This window comes from Cervus canadensis, chromosome 1 (assembly GCF_019320065.1).
Source record: "Cervus canadensis isolate Bull #8, Minnesota chromosome 1, ASM1932006v1, whole genome shotgun sequence".
Taxonomy (NCBI): domain Eukaryota; kingdom Metazoa; phylum Chordata; class Mammalia; order Artiodactyla; family Cervidae; genus Cervus; species Cervus canadensis.
The window spans coordinates 109,412,803-109,436,981 of record NC_057386.1 but is presented as its reverse complement, the minus strand read 5'-3'; the positions used below and the strand labels follow the sequence as shown (position 1 = coordinate 109,436,981).

The 24,179-nt window shown below is 53.2% G+C and overlaps 3 gene segments (V, D, J or C); 1 reads left to right on the top strand and 2 right to left on the bottom strand.

The window, feature by feature from the left end:
• Positions 1 to 545: 545 nt before the first annotated feature.
• LOC122424011 lies at positions 546 to 5,869 on the bottom strand. The segment is given in 5 exon segments: positions 546 to 617; positions 713 to 856; positions 3,804 to 3,899; positions 5,334 to 5,668; positions 5,777 to 5,869. Coding segments are annotated over 5 exon segments (693 nt in total).
• Positions 5,870 to 8,636: 2,767 nt separating this feature from the next.
• On the bottom strand, positions 8,637 to 17,211 carry LOC122420410. The segment is given in 3 exon segments: positions 8,637 to 8,985; positions 16,715 to 17,008; positions 17,118 to 17,211. Coding segments are annotated over 3 exon segments (525 nt in total).
• LOC122423944 overlaps positions 16,878 to 24,179 on the top strand; it is a 65,072-nt gene continuing 57,770 nt past the window's right edge. Inside the window, exon 1 of the V gene segment in view lies at positions 16,878 to 16,895.

The window sequence follows — 24,179 nt, the reverse complement described above, 5'->3', positions numbered from 1 at the left end:
CTTCTTGTTTAGTCGCTAAGTCGTCTCCAATTCTCTGGGACCCGATACACTGTAGCCCGCCAGACACTTCCTAACATCAGCACTTCCAGAGGACACTCTTTAGTACATAAACACGTTTCATGTTCCAAATCTCATGTGCATTCGAGAAATTGATTCCGACTAGTGTCACGGGAGTTGATTTGTGTTTTCACTTCCACAGTGCTGAGCTAACCGAATGCTGTACTCGTTGAAAGAGCAAAGCATATAGGGATCCTATTTTAGAGCTTTGAATCTCATGGCATGACTTATTTCATTGAAATGATGTCTAGATTGGATTATACTTTACAACCCAGGGAATATTTTCTGTGAAATAAGACCCGGAAGGTCGTGCAAAGACAGACGACCCTCAGTGATAGGTGCTGAGTTATGAATGTACTCGGAAAGGTGGAAACTCTCAAGGTCCGTCTGTTGTTGCCCACCGAACTGTGGCTCCAGGAAAGGGAGGGCAGTGGGGAGGCGCCATCACTGGGGTTTTGGTCTCACTTCTCTGCCCGTGTCACTGTGGGTTACACGAAGCTGCTCCCACTGCCATGGGCTGCCCCACAGATGTAGTCAGCCTCGTCTTCGTCCTGGATGTTCTGGAAGGTCAGGGACCCTCCAGGCCAGAGCCCAAGCCTGAGAAGCGGTCAGAGATCCCATCCCCCTTGGATCCAGCAACACCACTGGTGCCCACTCGCATCAGGAAACGGGGGCCCCTCCCTGGGCCCTGCTGGTGCCAGTTCACATAGTAGCTGCTGTAGCCGCAGCTCAGGGTGCAGGTGAGCTTGGCCGAGGCTCCCAGGGAGGCAGATGCAGACAGCGGCTGTGTCAGCACAGGCTGGAAGAGGGACCCTGAAATCCCAGACACCCTTCATGTCCTGAGGAAGGACAGGGAGGTACGCTTCCTGCATGTGGTGGGAGTGGTGAGGGAGGGGGCGTCAGGGTGCTGAGGGCTGTCCTGACCTCTGCAGTGAAGGAGGGGGGTCAGGAGTGCAGGGGAGGCCGGCCGCCCCAGAGCTGTGCTGAGGCTGCGACTGCCGGTCTGTTAGCCCCCCACCCCCAGGAGAAAGGGCCCCTCAAACAAATGTGCCCCTGTCCTCTGACCTACCAAACACCTCCCTGGGTTCTGTGTGTCGCCCAGGGTTCAGTATCATATCTGGGAGGGTGGCCTGAGCTGGGTCTGTCCTGAGTTTCCCCAGGGACACAGAGAAGATCTGCTGTTGGGCCCAGTGACCACTGAGCAGAGACCCAGAAGAGGGTTTGGTTTCCCAGCTAAGATCCCCCAGGACCTCTCTGGGCTCACAATGCATAAAATCAATCCCACAGGAGCTGAGGACAGAGGCACCCCAGCCAGGAATCACTCCCAGGTCCTCAGGACGCAGGGTTTCTCTCCCCACCTCGTTCCTCACTCAGTGGGCTCAGAGGACAGAGTGTGAGCGTTTGCAAGGATGAATCAGCTGCTGGAGGGACTCATGAGTCCCCTGGGAAATGAGGTAGAACCTGGGGAGGAGGGGAAGGGGGTGAGCTGGGGTCACACCTGAGAGTCTGAGACCTGAGGCTTCTGGAGAAGGGAGATGTCGGAGAGGTTCAAGGGGAGGAGGAGAAAGTGAGTGTCCCATTCAGGAAGATCTGGAAACACGTCCATGACCTTTTGACAAAGTGAACTTGATCATTCTGGAGGAGGTCACGGGGTGGAGGGCTGTAGAAAGAAGGGAGCCCAGGACTGGGGAGGACAGCCAGGAATCAGAGCGGGAGGGGAGGGAACGGAGGCTCTTAGGGAAGCGCTGAGGAGGAGCCGGAGGAGACTGAGGGGAGCTGAGGGGTGCGCGGGGCCAGGATTGGGAGCTCCTCCCCTCCTCTGCTCCTGGGGAAGAGGGTGGGGCCTGATTACCGCCTGAATGCAAAACCCTCCAGGTCTCACTCATGGGCCCCCTTTGCAGCGTCACTCCCAGGAGGAGGCCTGGGGGTTCAGGGCCCTGAGTCTGTCCCCGGAGAGGAAGCACCTGCTGTCACGTCCAACTCGGGCCACTGAGCCTGGGGACTCGCCCAGTCAGGGGCCCACCTGGTGTGTTCAGGCTTTGCCGGTTCTGAGCACGTGCACAGCGCCCCCTGGTGACGCGCTCGGGGAATGACCACGGTGGGGAATAGCGAGGAAGGAGGGGCGGCTGCCTGTTCTCAGGTCGTGAAATACTCCAGCCATGAACGAATTAATTAAACAACAACAAGTATTACATGTCTTTGAGTACAGTCCGTGCCCCAACCCTGCCGCAGGCCACCACCGACCCACGTCTTCGCTGGAGACTCCCGGACGCCCACAGGCAAGTCTGGGACGGTCTCCTGTGGGGTCACTGCTCCCTCCTCCTGGTCCCGGCGCACAAGCTTCTGTTGCGCCCCCCAAGAGTCTGTTAGCCAGCCCTGTGTAAGTTCCGGCAGCTCCACGGTGGGGTTACTGCGACCTCCTCCAAGAGGACTTACGCCGCAGCCACACCCAGAGCCCCTGTCCCTGCAGCAGACCTCTGCCGACCCGGACCTCCACAGGGGATGCTCAAACACAGTTCTGCCTCAGTCTCCGTGGGGTCCTGGGTGCTGGTGCAGACAAGGTTTGTTTGAGCCTCTGAGAGTCTCTGGCGGGAACGGGACTTGATTCTAAATGCAAATTCGCCCCTCCTACCATCTTGCTGGGGCTTCTCCTTTGCCCTTGGATGTGGGCTGTCTCCTCACAGCTGCACCATGCCTCCCGTCTGACTGGGGTTTCTCTGACCTTGGATGCTGGGTATCTATTCAGGGCTGTTCCAGCGAAGCACAGGCGCTGCTCCTGACTTGGACATGGGGTATCTCCTCTCAGCCACTTGCAGCGCAGCCGCCACTCGCCATGGCTTTATATTTCTATACTAAATGCTTGATATAAAAGATTATGACTAGAAATGGTAATCCTTGTCAGTTTCCTCCTTCATTCCTGGTTGAGAAACCCTGATGATCTGTTACCAGATCTTCATTGGACATGGTTGACCTTCATTTGTTACACTCCATAGATTTAATGAGAGCGGGTTTGTAAGGTCTATGTTCAAAATAGTGACATTGATCCAATATCAGGTCAAACATGGAACGAGGGAAGGAAAACTGGGAAAGTCACGAGGGATAAGAGGACAAAATGAGCCAGTGAGGAGTCTGAGAGCTGCGTCCTAACGGGGACGGTCTCCCTCACCTGCAGAGAAGGGCTCCTAGGTGCAGTGTCCAGAGAAGGGGAGGCACCCAGATTCCATGGGGTCAGGGTTCAGGCAGAGCACAAAGCCTGCAGCAGGAGAGGGATGTGCATGGGTGGGAGATGCCCCCTGGGGCTCCAGGGCGCAGATGCTGGACTTCTGCTTCCTCAGCATCCTGCCCAGTACCTGTGAGGGACTCTGTGTGTCTGGGCACATGGGCATTCTGCTTGGATTTGGAGACCAGAGAGAAAAGGAGACAACGTCATGAATCCCATAAAATGGACCAGGATGAGGAGGTGAGACTGCCTGGTACTGACAGCAGAAGTGGCAGCAGAGACCTAACCCAGCACTGCTGAGGTCACCGTCAGGCTCAGGGCAGGGATGGGTCCCACCTTGGAGTAGAGGGCAAACTTCCATCAGACATCCCCATCACATGGGAATTCCTTGTGGCTGTGCTTAGTGGTGGGCTGTGTGACACTGATGACCAGTCTCCTCATCAGGATGGGGTCCAAAGTGATCCAGGAGGGCGTGTGGACCCACCAGCAGCCAGAGAGCAGGGCAGAACCCCTGAGTGTCCCTCACCTCTGTCATGGTCACAAAGGCTGGGCTTTGCCTGAATCCCTTGTCATCATTGCCATGGGGATCCCCGTATCCCTGCTGCTCGTTCTGCAGGAGACGCTGCCCCCGGATCAGGGCTCATCAGGGGCATCACAGGCAGAGGGACACAGGCACATCCTGGGGAGCCCCTGCTCCTGACAGTCCACAGACCACCCCAACCATGACATAGGAAATGCTCCGATGAGGTGGAGAGGAGAGGAGGGGAGGGCAGGACACAGCCAGCAGGTGTGGGTCAGGAGAACCACTCCCGGGGTTCCCCGCATCCTGTGATGTAACAGCAGTGCCCCTCACTCCTCAGGGTCACTGCTCTGACCTTTCAGGAGCACAGTGCACGCCGTGGGGGACAATCCGCCTGCTGGGATGGTCCACAGACTCTGCTGAAGGCACATCTGGGAAAGCCTCCTGCTCCTGATCTCAGGGAAGGGAGCTCAGCTCCACGGCTCTCTTGTTCACATGGATGATCAGGGTGCACTTCAGTGGTGTCAGAATCTGTTTACATTTTTTGAGACTTCAGCAAAACTGACTGAACAATTGGGAGTAGACTTATTATGAACCAGAACGTATCTCAGGAATTAATTGATTCTGGGGAATTTATTTGAAATTTGACAGTTCTCTGAGAACAAGCCCCTGACAGGCTGAGGTTCTCGTCCCGGTTTCCACCTGCCTGTGTCTCTGTGAGAAGCCCTGTTGTACCAGCCTGCAGGGTCAGAGTCAGCCTCGGCCTCAGGCTCCAGCATAGAGACGAGCAGGAGCCCTGTGTGGTCCGAGGCACCTTTGGATCCAGAAAACCGACGGGGGACCCCGGAGCCTGGTTCTTCCTGGAGTCTGAGTGGTAGGACAGGAGGACTGAGGAGGCCTCACTGGCTTCTGCTGGTCCCAGTATAGAGCACAGCGGGGACAGTGATGACCCTGCTCAGGGTGCAGGGAGCCACAGCGTCACCTGTGGTCTGGGGGGGACAGGGGTCTCCCCACACACATACCATGACACACCACTGATGGTGTCAACAGTCCAGGGCATCAGGGCTGCGGTGTGGACACCCACACCAACCAGCTCTAGGGGCTTAGCTGTCCTGTGTGAGAGAAACCAAGGATAACCAGGGGTGGAATTCATATACCTGCAACCTTATAGAGGACAGCTAACAATACAGCCATTAAGTTGAGATTCTTCTAAATTATCAGTTGAAAATAATAGGAAAACACACTACTCAAGATCAGAAATTAAAATGATAGTGTTTGAACATGGTGGTTTGAACAAACTTGCTTTCCACTAAATGGTCTTACGTGGATGAGAAGGACTGGGAAGAGCAGCCTAGGGCGTTGGGGTGAAAACCTTGGCAGTAAGTTGTGAAGTACGGCCAAACATTCGTGTTCCCACCGTGTGAAATGAAATACGATTTATGTCCATTTCAGAGCTGCTGCTACAGTGTCTACTTTGACAGAGATATTTTAGCCCCGGGAGGCCCATGTCTGGAGGAGACCAGGTTTTTGTCTCACTTCCCCCCTGGCCTGGACCACTGTGCCATTACTGCTACTACTGTCAGGAGATGAACAGTAATAATCCCCCTCGTCCTCAGCCTGGAGCGAACTGATGGTCAGGGTGGCTGTGTTCCCAGACCTGGAGCCGGAGAATCGGTCGGGGACCCCCGAGGCTCGACTGGTTGCACCATAGATGAGCAGTCTGGGGGCCGATCCTGGGAGCTGTTGGTACCAGCTCACATAATTACCATAACCAACGTTGCTGCTGCTTCCAGAGCAGGTGATGCTGACCCTCTGGCCCGGGGACCCGGACACGGAGGAAGGCTGAGTCAGCACAGCCTGCGCCCAGGATCCTGGAAGGGAGAGAGACAGAGATGGTGACTGGGGGGTCCATCACGAGAGCAGGGAGCAGGGCCCGTGAGTCTTCCCAAGCCCCTTCCCCTGTCCCCCCATCCAGTCACCTGTGCAGAGAGCGACCAGGGTGAGGAGAAGAGGGCACCAGGCCATGGTGGACACGGTCAGGGCGTCCTGCCTTCTGTGGCCCCACAGCTGAGCAGAGCGTCCCCACACCGCTCCTTCCCCTCTTCATACTCTGAGAGGGGGAGGGGCCTTCCATGCAAATGACCATCCTCCCCCCAACTCCCACAAGGCTCTGATGACCTCTGGGACTTGGGTCAGCTTCCCGTGCCTTAGGGAGGCCAGTTGTGGTCAGACGTGGGGTTGCGTGGGGCTTGGGGGTGGGAGGTCACAGCGGGAACCCTGAGCAGAAAAAACCAGGAAGGACCAGGGGACTGGTCTCTGCTCTCACAGGTCCAGACACTCAGGAAAGGCCTCCGATCGCCCCCTGGTGTCCTGGCACAAACACACATCCTGACCTGGGGATCAGAGCTCTTAAGAGGCAACTTTCCACAAAGTGGTTTTGAAATTGCACCCTTCAGGCTGTGTCTGGATGGGAAACAACAGACAACTGTACCTTACCCTGTAGTGTATGTGAGTGTTACACAGTGGATGTGTAACTTTGAGATTTTAAGTGAACCAAAATGTGTTCATGGATTAGTAAAAGTCTAAGGTCAGCACTTAAAATAGATGCCTAAATTTAACTGAAGAAGATGTTGTTGTTAAATCACTAAATGGTCTCCAACTCTGGCTCTGTTTTAACTTTGCATTGCCATGGTACTATTTCTAAAACATAATTTTCCTTGTAGCCTGTGTTCTTTAAACAAGATAATTGTAAAGAATTTCTGACACGTATGGCATCTCCACCGAGGGACTTTTACATTGCAGCAGGACCTTCTAACTGTGAAAACAGGGCAGACTGACTTATCAGAGCCATGGGTGGGTCTCAGATCTGAGATGAGGGACAGGACACGACACGGCAGGTCGTTGTTGTCAGGACACTCGGACGTGACCATAGGGTGCAAACCTGACTTAGACATGGTCCAGTAGGAGCAGCAGTGATCGCCCAGGGGGCGAGCCCCAGGAGAGCCTCTGCTTTCCCAGCCGAGGGCCCCAACAGCGTCTCTGCTCACTGTGCATAAAATCAATCCCACAGCAGCTGAGCACAGACACTCCTCAGCCAGGAATCATTTCCCAGGTCTCAGGACCAGGGTTTCTCTCCCCACCTGATTCCTCACTCGATGGCACACAGGACAGAGTGTGAGGTTTCAGGGGATAAATCAGCCACACGAGGGATTCAAAATCCCCTGGGACACAAGGGGAAGCTGGGGAGGAGCATGGAGGGGAAAGCTGGGGTCACACCTGAGAGCCAGAGCCCTGAGGCTTCTCGGGGAGGAAGGGTTAGAGAGGTTCAAGGAGGGGCCGAGGAAGTGAGTGTAAAGTTCAGGAAGATTTGGAAACATGTCCATGATCTTCTGATAGAGTGAATTGGGTCATCACCATGGAGGTCAACACTGTAAGTCTGTAGAAAGAGAGAGGCCCAGGATCCGGAGGAAAGTCATGAATGAGAGGAGCAGGAGGGCAGGCTCTTAGCAAAGAGATGAGGAGGAGCAGGAGCAGGCTGAGGAGAGCTGGAGGGGTGCACTGCCTGGGATATGAGGGCTCCTCCCCTCCTCTGTTTCTGAGAAGAGGGTGGGGACTGATGACCACCTCACCCCTTCACCCTCCAAATCTGGGTGCTCGGCTCCACGTGCAGCCTCACTCCCAGGAGGAGGCCTGGGGGCCAAGGCTCAGAGTTTGTCCCCTGAGAGGAAGCACCTGCTGTCACGTCCAACTCGGGCCACTGAGACCGGTGCAGGGCCAGGTCAAGAGACCACGTGTGTGTGTTGAGGTTTTGCCAGTTGTGAGCTGATAAGCAGCGCCCCCTGGTGACGAACTCTGGAACATTCATGGTGTTGAAAGGGTGAGCAAGGTGCTGCTCAGTTGCTTGGTTCTCAATCCTGTCTGACTCTTGGGACCCCATGGACTGTCTCCCACCAGGCTCCTCTGTCCATGGGATTCTCCAGGCAAGAACACTGAAGTGGGTTACCGTTCCTTGCTCCAGAGGATCTCCCCAACCCAGGGATAGAACCCACATCTCTTATGTCTTTTGCATTGGTAGGCGGGTTCTTTACCCCTTGGGACACCTGGAAGGTGGGGCTGCCTTTTTTCCTGTCACCAAATACCTTAGCAATGAACAAATAAATGAGTTAAATAATAAATATTACATGTCTTTGATAGTATACAGAGAACTTTTTTATTTTCACCCATTGTATTTTCAGGTAATTCTGACTATCTTCTTCCCATGATTCTGTTTTTTCCCTTCCATTTATATCCTTTTCCATTGGGCCCAAGAGTGTTTGTATCTGCTCATCAAACAGATTTGATGATATGTGTCTAAAAATATCTGTCACCTGATTTCATCATTTAAGGTTCACAGCATTGATGTCCATGCCGTCTCACTTCCCTTCAATATTTAGTTTCCTGGTTCATGATCGAAGTGACAATTTTTACTGGATCCTGGACTGTGTGGAAATTACTTGAAGAAACTCTGAGTTCCATTTCCTTTTCCTTTAACAGGAGATCCTTCTGTGGCGGAAGGACAGGGATGTGCGTTCACTGCCCACTGACCTAGCAAGGGCGGCACTGACCCCCCTGCTCTGTGCTGCTGACTCCGACCTGGGAACCGGGGGCAACTCCTGTCAGCAGCTCCTTCATCCAGGGGTGTGTGACCACCCCTTGTGAGATGCTGCCCTGGGGAGGGGAGTCGAGCTGAGGGGGCAGCTGTGCTGAGTCAGGGGACACTCAGTCCCCTGGGTTCCGTGCTCTCAGGGACTCCAGGAAGGGAGGGCCAAACACCTTGCCCTGGGAGCCCCATGGCTGTGGGGGAAGCAGAATTTTGTCTCTTTCCACTCTGGCCTGAAGCACTGCGGAAACTTTCAAGCCGTCAGCCCATGAGAAACAGTAATAATCAGTGTCTTCCTCAGCCTGAACTGAAGTGGTCAGAGAGGCCGATTTGCCAGACTTGGAGCCAGAGAATCAATCTGCGGACCTGAGGGTCATTGGCTGTTTTCATAGATCAGAGTTGTGGTGGACGATCCTGGGAGCTGTTGGTTCCAGCTGACATAATTACCCCCAGTGTTGCTCCTGCTTCCAGTACAAGAGATGGAGACCCCCTGTCCCAAAGTCCCGGACACGGAGGGCGGCTGAGTCAGCACAGTCTGGGCCCGGGATCCTGGAAGAGGGAGAGACAGAGATGGTGACTGTGGGCTTCAGGAAGGAGAGGAGGGAGAAGGGACGTGTGATTTCCCAGGGCACTTCCCCTGTTCCTCCATCCAGTCACCTGTGCAGAGAGCGACCAGGGTGCGGAGCAGAGGGGACCAGGCCATGGTGGACATGGTGAAGGCGTCCTGCCGTCTGCGGCCCCACAGCTGAGCAGCGCATCCCCACACCGCTCGGTCCCCTCTTCATACTCTAAGAGGGGAGGGTCCTTTCATGCAAATGAACCCCCTGACCCAAACAATTTTCTGACCCCTTTCTGGGCCCTGGGTCAGGCCCCTGTGCCTGAGGGTGGCCAGTGGGTTCACTGGGGCGGGGCTGTGGGGGTCCCGGGGTGGGAGGTCACACTGGGAGCCAGGAGCAGAGGCCACCAGGCAGCGCCAGGGTCCCAGCGCCCATCCCCCAACCACCCTCAGGATCGGCCCCCGCGCGCCCCCTGGTGTCCAGGCCCAGACACACAGCCTGCGGCCTGGTGACCAGAGCCCTCGGGGCAGCTCCTGGCCCTGCTCTGTGCTCTGTCTCATTCTTGCCTTCTGGCCGGGCTTCCGTTCTGTGTCCCCTGTGACCTCAGGGCCGTCTATGGGCTCCCCTCTGACCCTCAGGGTGAGTCTGTACACGGCGCCCTCACAGCTCAGGGTCAGGACTGAGGGGACGTCGGGGACACGTATTCCTTTAAATCAGGGTCAGGTCAGGACAGTGATGACCCCGTGGATGCAGCCTCCTGAGTGTGCAGGACTCGGGTGCTTTCTCCTTCGTTAGAAATGAAGCACTGCCTTACACACTCACACGGGCACACGCAGATTGCTTTGAGGTGCTTTCCCAGTGAACTATAAGCATTTTGCTTTTATACTCCGTGACCCCACTGTAGTAGTTCCTGGTCTCCTCTTTCCTATGTAGGTTAAATAAAGCATTTGCCATGTGTTCACTCCCTATTGGCTTGGGAATCAGAAGCTGCCTTCCTGAGTGAGGCTAACTCTGCTCCCAGCTCCCAGGATGCAGAAGAGAAGGTGACCGGGGGGGGGCACCATCTGTGTCCAGGTGCCCAGATCATGATCACCCCCATCCTCATCTTTCATCCAAGGATAGGAGCCCGCAGTCATCAAGGAACCTGAGTGACCATATCTGGAGCCAAAAGACCGATCCCGGATCCTGAGGGTTGGGGACCAGCAGGCATCATGGTTTGAGGTCTCTGGCTGGGACCTGTTGGTTCCCGGACACCTCACACCGCCAGCTCTGCTGCTCCTTCCAGGACTGGAGGACCTGAGCACTGAACTGGACAATGGGCCTGGCTGACGCAGCACAGACTGTGCTCAGGACTCTGTGCTCAGCGGGGAGGGGACAGGCGGCACGTCACTCCTGCAGAGCCTGACTCTGAGCAGGCAGAGTGACCCTTGGGGCGTGTCAGGAACCAGCATCCTTCCTTCTGACATCTAGGGCTCTGCCCCGTCCCCTCTGCTCATACCCCCTCCCGCTTCTCAAGGGAAAGCAGGTATAAGGAAGCAGCACTATAAATAATGAAGGGCTTGCACTACCCGGCTACTCACTGTTTTCCTGGAAGAAAATATTTCACTCCTGTTCAAATTTTCTTTTGTATTTCTACTGAAAGTTTATCGTTGCCATACAAATATGGTCAAAGTTTATGCTTTTAATTTTATGACTGGAAACAGATTAACACACACTTTGAACTACTTTTCAGTTCAGTTCGGTCGCTCAGTCGTGTCTGACTCTTTGCGACCCCATGAATCACAGCACGCCAGGCCTCCCTGTCCATCACCAACTCCCGGAGTTTACCCAAATCATGTCCATCGAGTTGGTGATGTCATCCAGCCATCTCATCCTCTGTCGTCCCCTTCTCCTCCTGCCCTCAATCTCTCCCAGCATCAGAGTCTCTTCCAGTGAGTCAGCTCTTCACATCAGGTGGCCAACGGATTGGAGTTTCAGCTTCAGCATCAGTCCTTCCAATGAACACCCAGGACTGATCTCCTTTAGGATGGACTGGTTGGATCTCCTTGCAGTCCAAGGGACTCTCAGGAGTCTTCTCCAACACCACAATTCGAAACCATCAATTCGTCTGCACTCAGCTTTCTTCACAGTCCAACTCTCACATCCATACATGACCACTGGAAAAACCATAGCCTTGAGTAGATGGACCTTTGTCAGCAAAGTAAGGTCTTTGTTTTTTAATATGCTATCTAGGTTGGTCATAACTTTCCTTCCAAGGAGTAAGCGTCTTTTAATTTCATGGCTGCAAGCACCATCTGTAGTGATTTTCGCTTATATAATTTTAAAATTCTGTAGTACATTTAATAATTGTGAACTTGAAGATTTTTGTATTCATTCTCATTGATTTTCAGCATAATTAATTCTCATATTAATTTTTCATTTCAAAATATTTTCACATATTTTTTAACTTCTATTATTGATTTGCCAAACTTACATGGAAGTGAAGGTCTGGGAAAAACATTCCCCCACCCGGTGCGTGCATGACTCCACGTAACCCCACTAGACCAGGCTGTCAGCACCCCATATGTTTCAGGGCATCTTCACTTTCTGGGACCAGCAAAAGCAGCTGTGGAGAAAATCTATGAGTGTGTGTGTGATTGGTGGGCGGTGGTCCTTGTTTTCTCTGTTCAGAGTTTACGGGTGCAGGTTCCATTTTAAGCCTTGGAAATGCCAGCTTGAATTTCAGGATCCCTGAAATCACGCTGAAACCCTCTTCTGTTAGAGCAGCACCCAACTCATAATTCTCACCAACAGGTTGCGGGTCACAAAGGCACTCTTGGTGGAGAGGTGACCCCAGGTGCCCACTGCAGGGGAATGTAAGAACTCCCGCGCTCCTGGAGTTCAGGAACCTCTTGCTGCACCTCCCCTTCTCAGACATATCAGCTTATCTGGGACTAGAGGAGGATGGTTCCAGGACTGTTTTTTCCTCTACGTCTTTTCTCATAGTTTCTATTTCTTTGCTAGAACTTCCTCCCTTGTGCTTCATGGCAGGTGAAGACCGTGTTTGCAGGGAGAATTGTGATCCATTTGGGAATGATTGTTATCTTTTGATTATTGGAGTATAGCTGCTTTACAATGACACTCTGGTGTTGGAGAAGACTCTTGATAGTCCCGTGGACAGCAAGGAGAGCAGAGCAGTCAATCTTTAAGGAAATCAACCCTAAATACTCCTGAAAGGACAATGCTAAAGCTGAGGCTGCAATACTTTGGCCACCTATGCAAAGAGCCGACTCATTGGATAAGACTGTGATGCTGGGAAAGACTGAGGGCAGGAGGAGATGGGGATGACAGAGGATGAGACGGTTGGATGGCACCACCGACTCAATGGACTTGAACTTGGGCAAACACCAGGAGATGTTGAGGGACAGAAAGCCCGGCGTGTACAGTGCATGGGGTCACACAGAGTCAGACACGACTTTGTGACTGAACAGCAGCAAGCTGCGTTCCACTGGTGTGCTCTGTTCAGTGACTGTATCGTAGTGACACTCAGTGTTTGGAACTAAAGCCTGGGGTACCTGCTCACTGTGTCTGTGGTTTCTCTTGCATGCTTGTCATTTTCAGCGCACAGACTTCTGATCTTCCTCAGATTTGTCTTCAGTGTTTTATATTGATTGTCTCATACACGTTAGTGTTTTTATTTTTAGAAACTAGAGATTCATTACTGAACTACAAAATACAATTCACTTTTGCATGTTGACTTTTATATCACAAAATCCCAAGTGAAACACTCACAGAAGCCTGTCTTATTGACCCCTTGACCCTGAGCTGGGACTGGCCTTGAAACCACCTCTTCTGGGCTCAACCAATATCTCCATCAAAAGGTGTTTATCTCTGAACGAGCTACCTTTGCCCCAGAAAACCTGCACTGAATAAGAGTATCTTAGCAATCTAAAAGCTGAATTGAAGCAAAAGATACAATATTATCAAATCTGCCGGTTGGAGGAAAATCTGGTTCTTGCTTAACATCTGACAATTGAAGTCACCCCCTGGACTAGACTTCCTCCGAGCCTCGAGCAGGAGTGAGTGGAGGAGGTGTTTGTGTCTCCTCCTCCCTGGTCTGGAGCACCCTGGAAGGGCACAGTCACAGTCATAGTCAGCCTCATCCTCGGGCTGCAGCCCAGAGACGAGCAGGAGCCCTTTGTTGGCTGAGGCGTCTTTGGACTCCAGAACCTTGGTTCTTATCGGAGTCTGACTTGACCCTCAGGAGGTACCATGGAGGGCTCCCTGGCTTCTGCTGGAACCAAGTTACCGAGAAATCACCAATATTGCCCCCACAGCTCAGGGTGCAGGAGAGTCTTTCTGATGCTCCCGGTGATGCAGAGAGGGAGGCGGGCTGAGTCAGCACAGGCTGGGAGTCGGAGCCTGCAGACACAGACTCGGGGGCGACGGGGCAGGAGCTGCAGGAAAGGCTCCCGGAGTCTGCGCCCGGGGGCTGATGCAGGCCGGGGACCGAGCCCCGGCCCGGGGCAGAGAGAGGAGCTCGAGCAGGAGAGGAGTCCAGGCCGCGGAGCCCACAGGACCCTGGTCCCCACAGAGGGCTGGGCTGCCCCAGGCCTCCTGTCTCCCCCAGACTCTGAGAGGAGGGGCTGCGATGCAAATGGGGGTCCCCCCAGAGCCCACCCAGCCCCTCCCTGAACCCTGGTGCTGGATGGAGCTCAGCTCTCAGCCCAGACTCAGCGGGATGCAGGGCTTCCCCTTTAGGAGCCCCTGGAGGAAGCCCATCTGAGAACACACAGGTCCCCGCTCAGGGGACTCGGCACCCAGAGAGGACACACTGCTGTCCCTCGTCCTCCCCAACAGGGGGCACAGGCCCCGCGCCCCGCCCAGCTCCGGGAGTGAGTGGTGCTCCCTGGGCAGCTGCCAGGAACCCCAAGGCTGTCCCACTGGTTATATTTGGAAAATACAGTTTTAAGATCATACTCAAAAGAAGGGGGATAAAATGCATACTTTCCTAGGAAGGTACAACAGTGATTAGTACTTTCTAGGACTAATAGAGAAAATATTAAGTAAACTTATCAATTACCTTTAGCTCTTTGAGAAAGCAGTTAGACTGTTGTACACATGCCTGATGAATAAAGTGCATGAGGGAAAATTACAAAGCACTCTCATTAAATATTGATCCAGATACTCTTAGCAAACAGTTATCCAAGAAATACTAATATGAAATTAAGAAACTGGTGCTGCTATTGAATATCATTTTTTTCAATATATAGGTTGTATTTTATAATACATTTTAAAATTAAATGTCACACCGATAATAGCAAAGAGCTCATGAAATAGAAGCAAATGATATATTTGTAAGCTGCTGATACTCACTTTCACAGGCACCTAACTCCTCCCAGGACGCCCGCGGGGCCCCGGCCCACAGCTGTTTCTAGTCCTCCACACAGACTCTCTCAGGAGCCACCTCCTCCTTGGAGACACCTCCCGACCTCTCACCTTCCAGCAGCCCCGCCTTGAGGAACTTTGGCCAAGAGCCCACGTGGACGAGGAGGAGGGACCCGAATCGGAACTGCGTGGGGACCGACCAGGGGCTCCAGGGCCACGGGCCTCACAGGGATGAGCTCCCCTTCAGGGAGGACAGTTTTCCCAGCGCCCTCAGTGGTTTCCCACTGTCTGGTCAAGCGCACCCTGTGGGCCTCTGCACTGCCCCCCCTGCTGGCCGCGGTCACCTCCTCCAGCTCCTGGGATGTCCCGCCCCCGTGAGGAGCGGCTCACTGTGCAGCAGGCATTGCTGATAGTGCCCCCAGGAGAGTGGGCTGAGGGGCCTTTCTCGGTGCTCCCTGGGCACAGGGATGCTTTCACCCTGGGACTCTCATCTCCATGGAAACCAACCATATTCCAACGTGCATCTCTGTTACCTGTGGTCCCCCATCTCAGCCCTGCCTGCTGTGCAGACCTTGTACGTGAGTGTGAAATGTCAGCGACGGGGAACAGAAGGAATAACTCATGTGGTATCCTGTGTGCAGGCTGTGGTGAGCTCCAGTTCGGTTCAGAGGAGCCTGGACAAAGCTGTGATGGGTCATTGGGGATGTGAGGGAGGAGTCACGTGATCTCCCTGCAGAGACTGAAGAGTCCTGAGGTCAAAGGTCGGGACATATGCCAACTTCAGAAGACGGGGGATGGTGGCTGCTGGTGAACCTGGTGAATGGCCACTGAAGGCTGAAGATGTGGACACTCTGAGCTTGGGACTCCAGCTCTCCCAAATAAAACAGAAAAGTCACATGCAATAATATCCCCTTATACAGCCCGAAATCCCTTTTTTACGAAGTTTTGTTGCCTGTGGAGGTGCGAATGTTTCTCTATAGACTCAGATCCACTCAAGTGACACTGACCACGTACACTGGCTCCTTGTGCAGATCCCAGCTGTGCCACTGACATGACTATGTTTGACCCTCTGCACTGCACTCAGCGGTGTCCGTGGGAGCCCTGTCTGGTCTCGTGAGGCAGTAGACGGTGCTCTGTGAGCCCCACCAGCCGGGTGAGCCCGGGAGCTCAGGGTTCGGGGCTCACTTCAGCCCCTGGCCTGAAGCCCCCTATGAGCAGCAAGGCTGCCATCCCAGCTGAGCAGGAACAATCAGTCTCCACTTCGGGGTGTAGCCAGACATGGTCTGCGAGTCTGACCTGGAGCCCAGAGCCTCTCTGAGACCCTGGGGACAGCTTGAGACTCCTCAGGGTCACGAGTTTGGGGACGTGACCAGGGTGTGGCTACGGCCAAGCTGCCCCCTTGGTGCCAACATAGCTGATGTTTCCAGCACAGGTGAGGGTGGCCGTCTGTGCTGGGGATGTAGTCACCGCATGTGACTGAGTCCACCCTGCCCGAGCCCTGCTCACTGTGAGGGGACACAGAGGAGGCTGAGAGCAGGACTCTCTCCCTGGGCAGGAGAGAGGGTGAGGGGCAGAGTGGGGGCCTCACAGGTCAGAGATGACCTCAGCAAGACCCCCCACATCAATCCCTGAGCTTCAGGGCAAAGAGATGCTGCATCCCCAGAGTAAGGGACATAGACTTTCTGTTTCCTTTGAGACCCTCTCCTGGGAGTGGGCTGCTGGAGGGACTCTGAGGACAGAGGGAGAGAAAGAGCCTCCATGCACAGGCAGCGCCCCCGATGACCTGGACCCAAGGTGGAGCAGCAGCAGCAGAAGGTCCATCAGAGCCTCAGCAGGAAGCCCCTGGGCTGCCCCAGCTCCCCCAGTGAGAGAGGAGTCCTGGTCTAGTTCCCGCAGGCCTGGAACTCTGGGGAAGCCTGACAGGCAGTCACAGGAAAGACAGGAGCAGCAGCCTGGGCATCATCTCAGCCCAGGGATGGCCAAGGAGCTTCTGTGTCCTGAATCAGACACAGCTGGACGCTGTCTGTCTGGTTCTGACCTGACTATCATGGACTTTGCCCCCCAGGCACCTTCCTCTGGCATTGAGGGCCTGCTGCTCAATTTTAGATAATCATATAATATTTGGTTGCCCCAGAAAAGCCTTGGTGAGAGGGCAGAATGAAGAAGGTCTGAAAGGATTTCCCAGACCAAGTTCACGGTGTGGGGCTCAGACCCTAGTTTTAAATCAAACAAAGAACAGAAGTGTCTGCATTGGCAAAGGATGGTTCAGCCCCGGGAGGCCCATGTCTGGAGCAGAGCAGGTTTTTGTCTCACTTCCCCCCTGGCCTGGAGCACTGTGCCATCAAAGCTCCTACCGTCAGCAGACGCACAGTAATAATCCGCCTCGTCCTCAGCCTGGAGCGAACTGATGGTCAGGGTGGCCGTGTTGCCAGACCTGGAGCCGGAGAATCGGTCCGGGACCCCCGAGGCTCGACTGGTAGTAGCATAGATGAGCAGTCTGGGGGCCGATCCTGGGATCTGTTGGAACCAGCCCACATAATAACCACCGCCGATGTTGTTGCTGGTCCCAGTGCAGGTGATGGTGACCCTCTGGCCCGGGGACCCAGACACGGAGGCTGGCTGAGTCACCACTGCCTGGGCCCAGGATCCTGGAAGGGGGAGAGACAGAGATGGTGACTCTGGGGTCCAGACACAAGAGAAGGGAGCAGGGCCCGTGTGTCTTCCCAGGGCCCTTCCCCTGTCCCCCTATCCAGTCACCTGTGCAGAGAGCGACCAGGGTTAAGAGCAGAGGGGACCAGGCCATGGTGGACATGGTCAGGGCGTCCTGCCTTCTGTGGCCCCACAGCTGAGCAGCGCGTCCCCACAACTCTCCTTCCCCTCTTCATAGTCTGAGAGGGGGAGGGGCCTTTCATGCAAATGACCCCCCATCCCCAGCTCTCTGATGCCTCCCTGGCCCCAAGTCAGGTCCCTGTCCCTCGGGGTAGCCAGATCGGGGGCGGGGTTGTGTGGGGCTTGGGAGTGGGAGGTCCCCGCTGGGAGCCTTTCATGCAAATGACCACCCCCACCCCGTGTTACACTGTGGGTGCATAACCCTTCAGGACTGCCTGGGAATGTCCCCTGGTGTCCAGCCCAGACACACTTCCTGTGACCGGGTGATCAGAGCTCTTCGAGTCAACTTTCCCAGAACTGGTTGTGAAATGACACAGTTTAGAAATTATTTGGTTGGAAAATGACAGTCAACTATAGTCCAGCCTATAGTGCGTGTGCATGTTACACTGTGGGTGTGTGACTTTGAGATTTCAAATGAACCAAAATGTGCTAATGGATCTGTAAAAATCTAAGGTTCTCTCTTTAAACAAGAGCATAAATATAACTGAAGGAAATGTTGTTGTTCAGTCACTAAGTTGCTTCCGACTCTGGTTCTGTTTTAATTTGCATGGCCACGGTACTTTTTCTAAAACACAACATTCTTTATAGGCTCTGCTCATCAAATAAGATAAGTTTAACTAAATCACATGAGAGGTATCTTATGAAATTTCATTATCAAGTAAAAGAACATTTTCACAAAGATATTGGCGTTCTTAATTATATTGGACTCTGAGCGAGGCAGGGCCGGAACCAGTCTTTCTAACACTTATGGCATCTCCACTGAGGGATTTTCGTGTCTTAGCAGGAAGCTCTATCTGTGAAAACAGGGCAGGCTGAGTTATCAGAGCCACGGGTCCGTCTCAGGTCTGAGATGAGACACAGGCCATGACAAGGCAGATCAGTTGTCCTCAGGAAACTGAGACGTGACCATGGGGAGCAAACTGACTTAGACGTGGTCCAGTAGGAGCAGCAGTGATCGCCCCGGGGGCAGAGCCCCAGGAGGGCGCCTGCTTTCCTACCTGAGGGCCCAACAGCTTCTCTGCTCACTGTGCAAAAATTCAATCCCACAGCAGCTGAGCACAGAATCATTTCCTGCATCTCAGGACCAGGGTTTCTCTCCCCACCTGATTCCTCACTCGATGGACACACAGAGAGGAGTGTGAGCGTTCAGGGGATAAATCAGCTACTAGAGGGCTTCATGGATCCTCTGGGAAACAAGGGGAACCTGGGAGGAGCAGGGGCTAACGAACTCAGTCACACATAGAGCCAGAGACCTGAGGCTTCTCAGGAAGGAAGGGTTAGAGAGGTTCAAGGAGGGGTGGAGGAAGTGAGTGTCCAGTTCAGGAAGATCTGGAAACACGTCCATGACCTGCTGACAGACTGAGCTTGGTCATGACCGTGGAAGTGAACAGCGCAGGTTTGTAGAGAGAGAGGCTCAGGATTGGGGGAAAGTCACGAATGAGGGGAGCTGGAGGGCAGGCTCTTAGCAAAGAGATGAGGAGGAGCAGGAGCAGGCTGAGGAGAGCTGGAGGGGTGCACGGGGTGTGTTCTGGGGGCTCCTCCCCTCCCCTGTTTCTGGGAAGAGGATGGGGACTGATGACCACCTGATCCGTTCACCCTCCAATTCTGGGTGCTCGGCCCCGTGTGCAGCGTCACTCCCAGGAGGAGGCCTGGGGGCCGCGGCTCTGAGTCTGTCCCCTGGGAGGAAGCACCTGCTGTCTTGTCCAACTCAGGCCACTGAGCCCGGGTGCAGGGCCAGGTCAGGGGACCACGTGGGTGTGTTGAGGCTTTACCAGTCTGAGCTGGTACACAGCGCCCCCTGGTGGCCTCTGTGGGGAACAGTCACCGTGGTGAGTTTGTGAGCAAGGTGCTGCTCAGTTGCTTGGTTCTCAATCCTGCCTGACTCTTGTGACCCATGGACTGTAGCCCACCAGGCTCCTCTGTCCATGGGATCCTCTAGACGGGAACACTGAAGTGGGTTGCCGTTTCTTGCTCCAGAGGATCTTCCCAACCAAGGGACAGAACCCACATCTCTTATGACTCTCGCGTTGGCAGGAGGGTTCCTTACCACTAGTGACACCTGGGAAGCCTTATGAGGAAGGAGGGGCTGCCTCTTTTTCCTGTCACCAAATACTCTGTCAATGAACAAATAAATGAATTAAATAATAAGTTTTACAGGTCTTTGATAACATACAGAGAATTATCTTTTATTTTCATGTATTTTATTTTCAAATGATTCTGACTACATTTTCTCACGATTCTTTTATTTTTTCTTTCATTTATCTCCTTTTCTTTTGGACCCAAGAGTGTTAGTATTTGCTCATCAAATAGATTTGCTGATTTCTCCCTAAAAATATCTGTCACCTGATTTCATCATCTGAGGCATCTCAGCATTGATGTCTATGCCGTCTCACTTCCCTTCAATATTTAGTTTCCTGGTTCTAGATCGAAATGACCATTTTTACCAGATCCTAGAAAGTGAGGAAATTACTTGAAGAAACTCTGAGTTCCATTTCCTTTTCCTTTAGCAGGAGATCCTTCTGTAGTGGAATGTCAGGTGCCAGGAGCCAGCTCACGAGATCCCACCCATGACAAGGTCATGAGGAGAAATCCTGACAGGCAAGGCAGATCAGGTTTTCAGGGATTCCGAAAAGCTGCCCCCGGCGCTCACATTAAAGATGATATCTGTCTTTCTGATGCTTGCTTCAATAGACTACTCCCTAATTTCTGTGACATAGGCAGAAGGCCTTCCCCGATCTCTTTCCAAATAAGAATCAATTTAGAACTTTAATCAATAAGTTTTCTGGGTGGTGGTATTTTATGAGATTATCCAGGGTGAAAGGAGTGTTTTAATTTAAACACCTTTGCTGGCATTCTAGTTTCTTTGGCAAATGCGTTTATACCCTTGGTACTAATATGCATAACTGCTTATAATACCCTAATCATAAAACAGCATAAAGAACCTGATCATATAAAGACCCTAATAGACATAGAGCCCTTTGGGGAGTGAGGAAGCCCTATTAGAACACACAAGAAAAATTATTCTAAAAGTGGTTATTGGGTTAACGTTTGCTTGCTGTGTTTTTGCGCTTAATGTGCTAAGGTTGTGTTATGGAAATCATTGTTAATATAGTTATAGATCTAGAAAAATAAGAGCTTAGCCCTAGTGTGATACCAATGAGACGATTGTTAATTGTCAGCCAGGAGTGCTAGGCAGAGGCTGCCTCACTGAAGCCGCGGAGTCTGTGTGGAGTAAACCTCTTAGATAAATTCAACTGACAACTTCTGCAAAAGCATTGACTTTTATGTTAACAAGGTTATACTTCTACTATGTTGTGACATGCTGTACTGTTGCCCCGTGAGACTGTAACTTTTCTGTTAAAATCACCACAGAAACAGAAAATAGGTTTACATTCACCTGATTTGCATAAAATGTTAATAGGCCCCAAGGCCAGAAGATAATGTACAAGACCCTCATGAACAAAGAGGTATGCAGAAAACACCCTGGTTTCGTGAAGGACAAGCTGATGTAATGTTAAACTATCTTCCCCTCAGAAATGTACTAACTTAGGGTATAAAAGCTACGGTAAAAAATAAAGCGATGCCAGACTCTGTGGCACACCCCCAGTCTGGTCTCTTTCTCTTTCTCTCTCTCTTTCTCTTTCTCTCTCTCTCTCTTTCTCTCTCTCTCTCTTTCTCTCTCTCTTTCTCTCTCTCTATCTCTTTCTTTCTCTCTCTCTCTCGCCGAAGCCGTTCATCCTGAGGGTACCCCTGGATCCTGCCGAGGCTGGACCCCGGCAGTCAGGTATGTGCGTTCACTGCCCACTGACCCAGCAAGGGCGGCACTGACCCCCCTGCTCGTTGCTGATGACTTGGACCTGGGAACCAGGGGCAACTGCTGTCAGCAGCTCCTTCATCCAGGGGTGTGTGACCACCCCTTGTGAGCTGCTGCCCTGGGGAGGGGAGTCGAGCTGAGGGGGCAGCTGTGCTGCAGTCAGGGGATGCTCAGTCCCCTGGGTTCTGTGCTCTCAGGGACTCCAGGAAGGGAGGGGCAAACAGCTTGCCCTGGGAGCGCCACGGCTGTGGGGGAAGCAGAATTTTGTCTCTTTCCACTCTGGCCTGAAGCACTGAGGAAACTTTCAAGCCATCAGACCATGAGAAACACTAATAATCAGTGTCGCCCTCAACCTGAACTGAAGTGGTCAGAGAGGCCGACTTGCCAGACTTGGAGCCAGAGAATCAATTTGGGACCTGTGAGGGTCGTTTGCTGTTTTCATAGATCAGAAGTGCGGGGCACCATCCTGGGAGCTGTTGGTTCTAGCTGACATAATTACCCCCAGTGTTGCTCCTGTTTCCAGTACAAGAGATGGTGACCCTCTGTCCCAAAGTCCTGGACACGGAGGGCGGCTGAGTCAGCACAGTCTGGGCCCAGGATCCTGGAAGGGGGAGAGACAGAGATGGTGACGGTGGGCTTCAGGAAGGAGAGGAGGGAGAAGGGACATGCGTCTTCTCAGGGCCCTTCCCCGACCCCAAATCCAGTAACCTGTGCAGAGAGCGACCAGGGTGAGGAGCACAGGGGACCAGGCCATGGTGGACATGGTGAGGGCGTGCTGCCTTCTGTGGCCCCACAGCTGAGCAGCGCATCCCCACACCGCTCCTTCCCCTCTTCATTGTCTGAGAGGGGAGGGTCCTTTCATGCAAATGAACCCCCTTCCCCAAACAATTTTCTGATGCCTCCCTGGGCCCTGGGTCAGGCCCCTGTGCCTGAGGGTGGCCAGTGGGTTCACTGGGGCGGGGCTGTGGGGGTCCCGGGGTGGGAGGTCACACTGGGAGCCAGGAGCAGAGGCCACCAGGCAGCGCCAGGGTCCCAGCGCCCATCCCCCAACCACCCTCAGGATCGGATCCCGCGCGCCCCCTGGTGTCCAGGCCCAGACACACAGCCTGCGACCTGGTAACCAGAGCCCTCGGGGCAGACCCTGGTCCTGCTCTGTGCTCTGTCCCATTCTTGCCTTCTGGCCGGGCTTCCGTTCTGTGTCCCCTGTGACCTCAGGGCCGTCTATGGGCTCCCCTCTGACCCTCAGGGTGAGTCTGTACACGGCGCCCTCACAGCTCAGGGTCAGGACTGAGGGGACATAGGGGACACGTATTCCTTTAAATCAGGGTCAGGTCAAGACAGTGATGACCCCGTGGATGCAGCCTCCTGACTGTGCAGGACGCGGATGCTTTCTCCTTCGTTAGAAATGAAGCAGTGCCTTACACACGCACACAGGCACACGCAGATTGCTTTGAGGTGCTTTCCCAGGGAACTATAAGCATTTTGCTTTTATACTCCATGACCCCACTGTATTAGTTCCTAGTCTCCTCTTTCCTAAATAAGTTAAGTAAAACTTTTGCCACGTGTTCACTGGATTGTCTTGGGAACCAGAAGCTGCCTTTCTGAATGAGGCTAACTCTGCTCCCAGCTCCCAGGATGCAGAAGAGAAGGTGACTGTGGGGGCACCACCTGTGTCCAGGTGCCCGAATCATGATCACCCCCATCCTCCTCCTCTTTCATCTGAGGATGGGAGCCCCCAGTCGTCAAGGAACCTGAGTGACCGCGTCTGGAGCCAAAGGACCAATTGCAGATCCTGAGGGTTGGGGAGCTGCAGGCATCATGGCTTGGGGTCTCTGGCTGGGACCTGTTGGTTCCCGGACACCTCACACCACCAGCTCTGCTGCTCTTTCCAGGACTGGAGGACCTGAGCACTGAACTGGACAATGGGCCCGGCTGACGCAACGCAGACTGTGCTCAGGATGCAGGGGGAGGGGACAGGTGGCACGTCCCTGCTGCCGAGCCTGACTCTGAGCCGGCAGTGATCCTTGGGGCGTGTCCGGAACCAGCATCCTTCCTTCTGACATCTAAGGGCTACACCCCATCCCCTCTGCTTATACTCCCTCCAACTTCCCAAGGGAAAACAAGTATAAGGAAGCGACACTACAAATAATGAGCGGCTTGCACGACCTGGTTACTCCGTGTTTCCCTGGAAGAAAATATTTCACTCTTGTTCAAATTTTCTTTTATATTTCTTGCTGAAAGTTTCTTGTTGTCATGTAAATATGGTCAAAGTTTATGCCTTTTTTTAAAACTACTGGAACCAGAATAACAGACACTCTAAGCTACTTTTAAATTTATATAATTTAAAAATTCTATACTGTTTTTAATAAATGTGAAATTGAACACTTTTGTATTCATTCTCCTTAATTATCAGCATGACCCATATGTAGTGTTCATTTCAAAATATTTTCATGTATATTTCTTAACTTCTATCATTGATTTGCCATACTTCCAAGGAAGTGGATGTCTGGGAAATACTCTCCCTCACCAGGTGCATGCATGACTCCATGTAACCCCACTAGACCAGGGTGTCAGCACCCCATATGTTGCAGGGCAACTTCACTCTCTTTCTGGACCGGCCAACACTGCTGTGGAGAAAATCTATGATTATGTGTGTGGTTGGTGGGGTGGGGGTGGTATTCGGATTTTCTATTCAGAGTTCATGGGTGTAGCTTCCATTTTAAGCTTTGGAAATACTGCCCGGAGCCCTGAAATCATACTGGCATCCTCTTCTGTTTAGAGGCCAGGTCATAATTCTCACCAACCGGTTGTGGGTCACAAAGGTGTTCCTGGTGGAGAGGTGACCCCAGGTGCCCACTGCAGGTGAAGCTCAGGAACCCAGCAGCCCCCCCACCCAACCACTACACCCACACTCTGCCCGCCACCCTCCCCTCACCTGTTCTGGGCCACGTCCAGGACTAAAGCTGATCTCTCCACCTCCCTGGTATTTCCCAGAACAGAACACGTGTTCCTGGGGTTCAAGCACCCCTTCATGTGCCTTCCCTTCCTCAGACATATCAGGTCTACTGGGGCTAGAGGAGAATAATTTCAGGGCTGTTTTTCCCTCTATTTCTTTT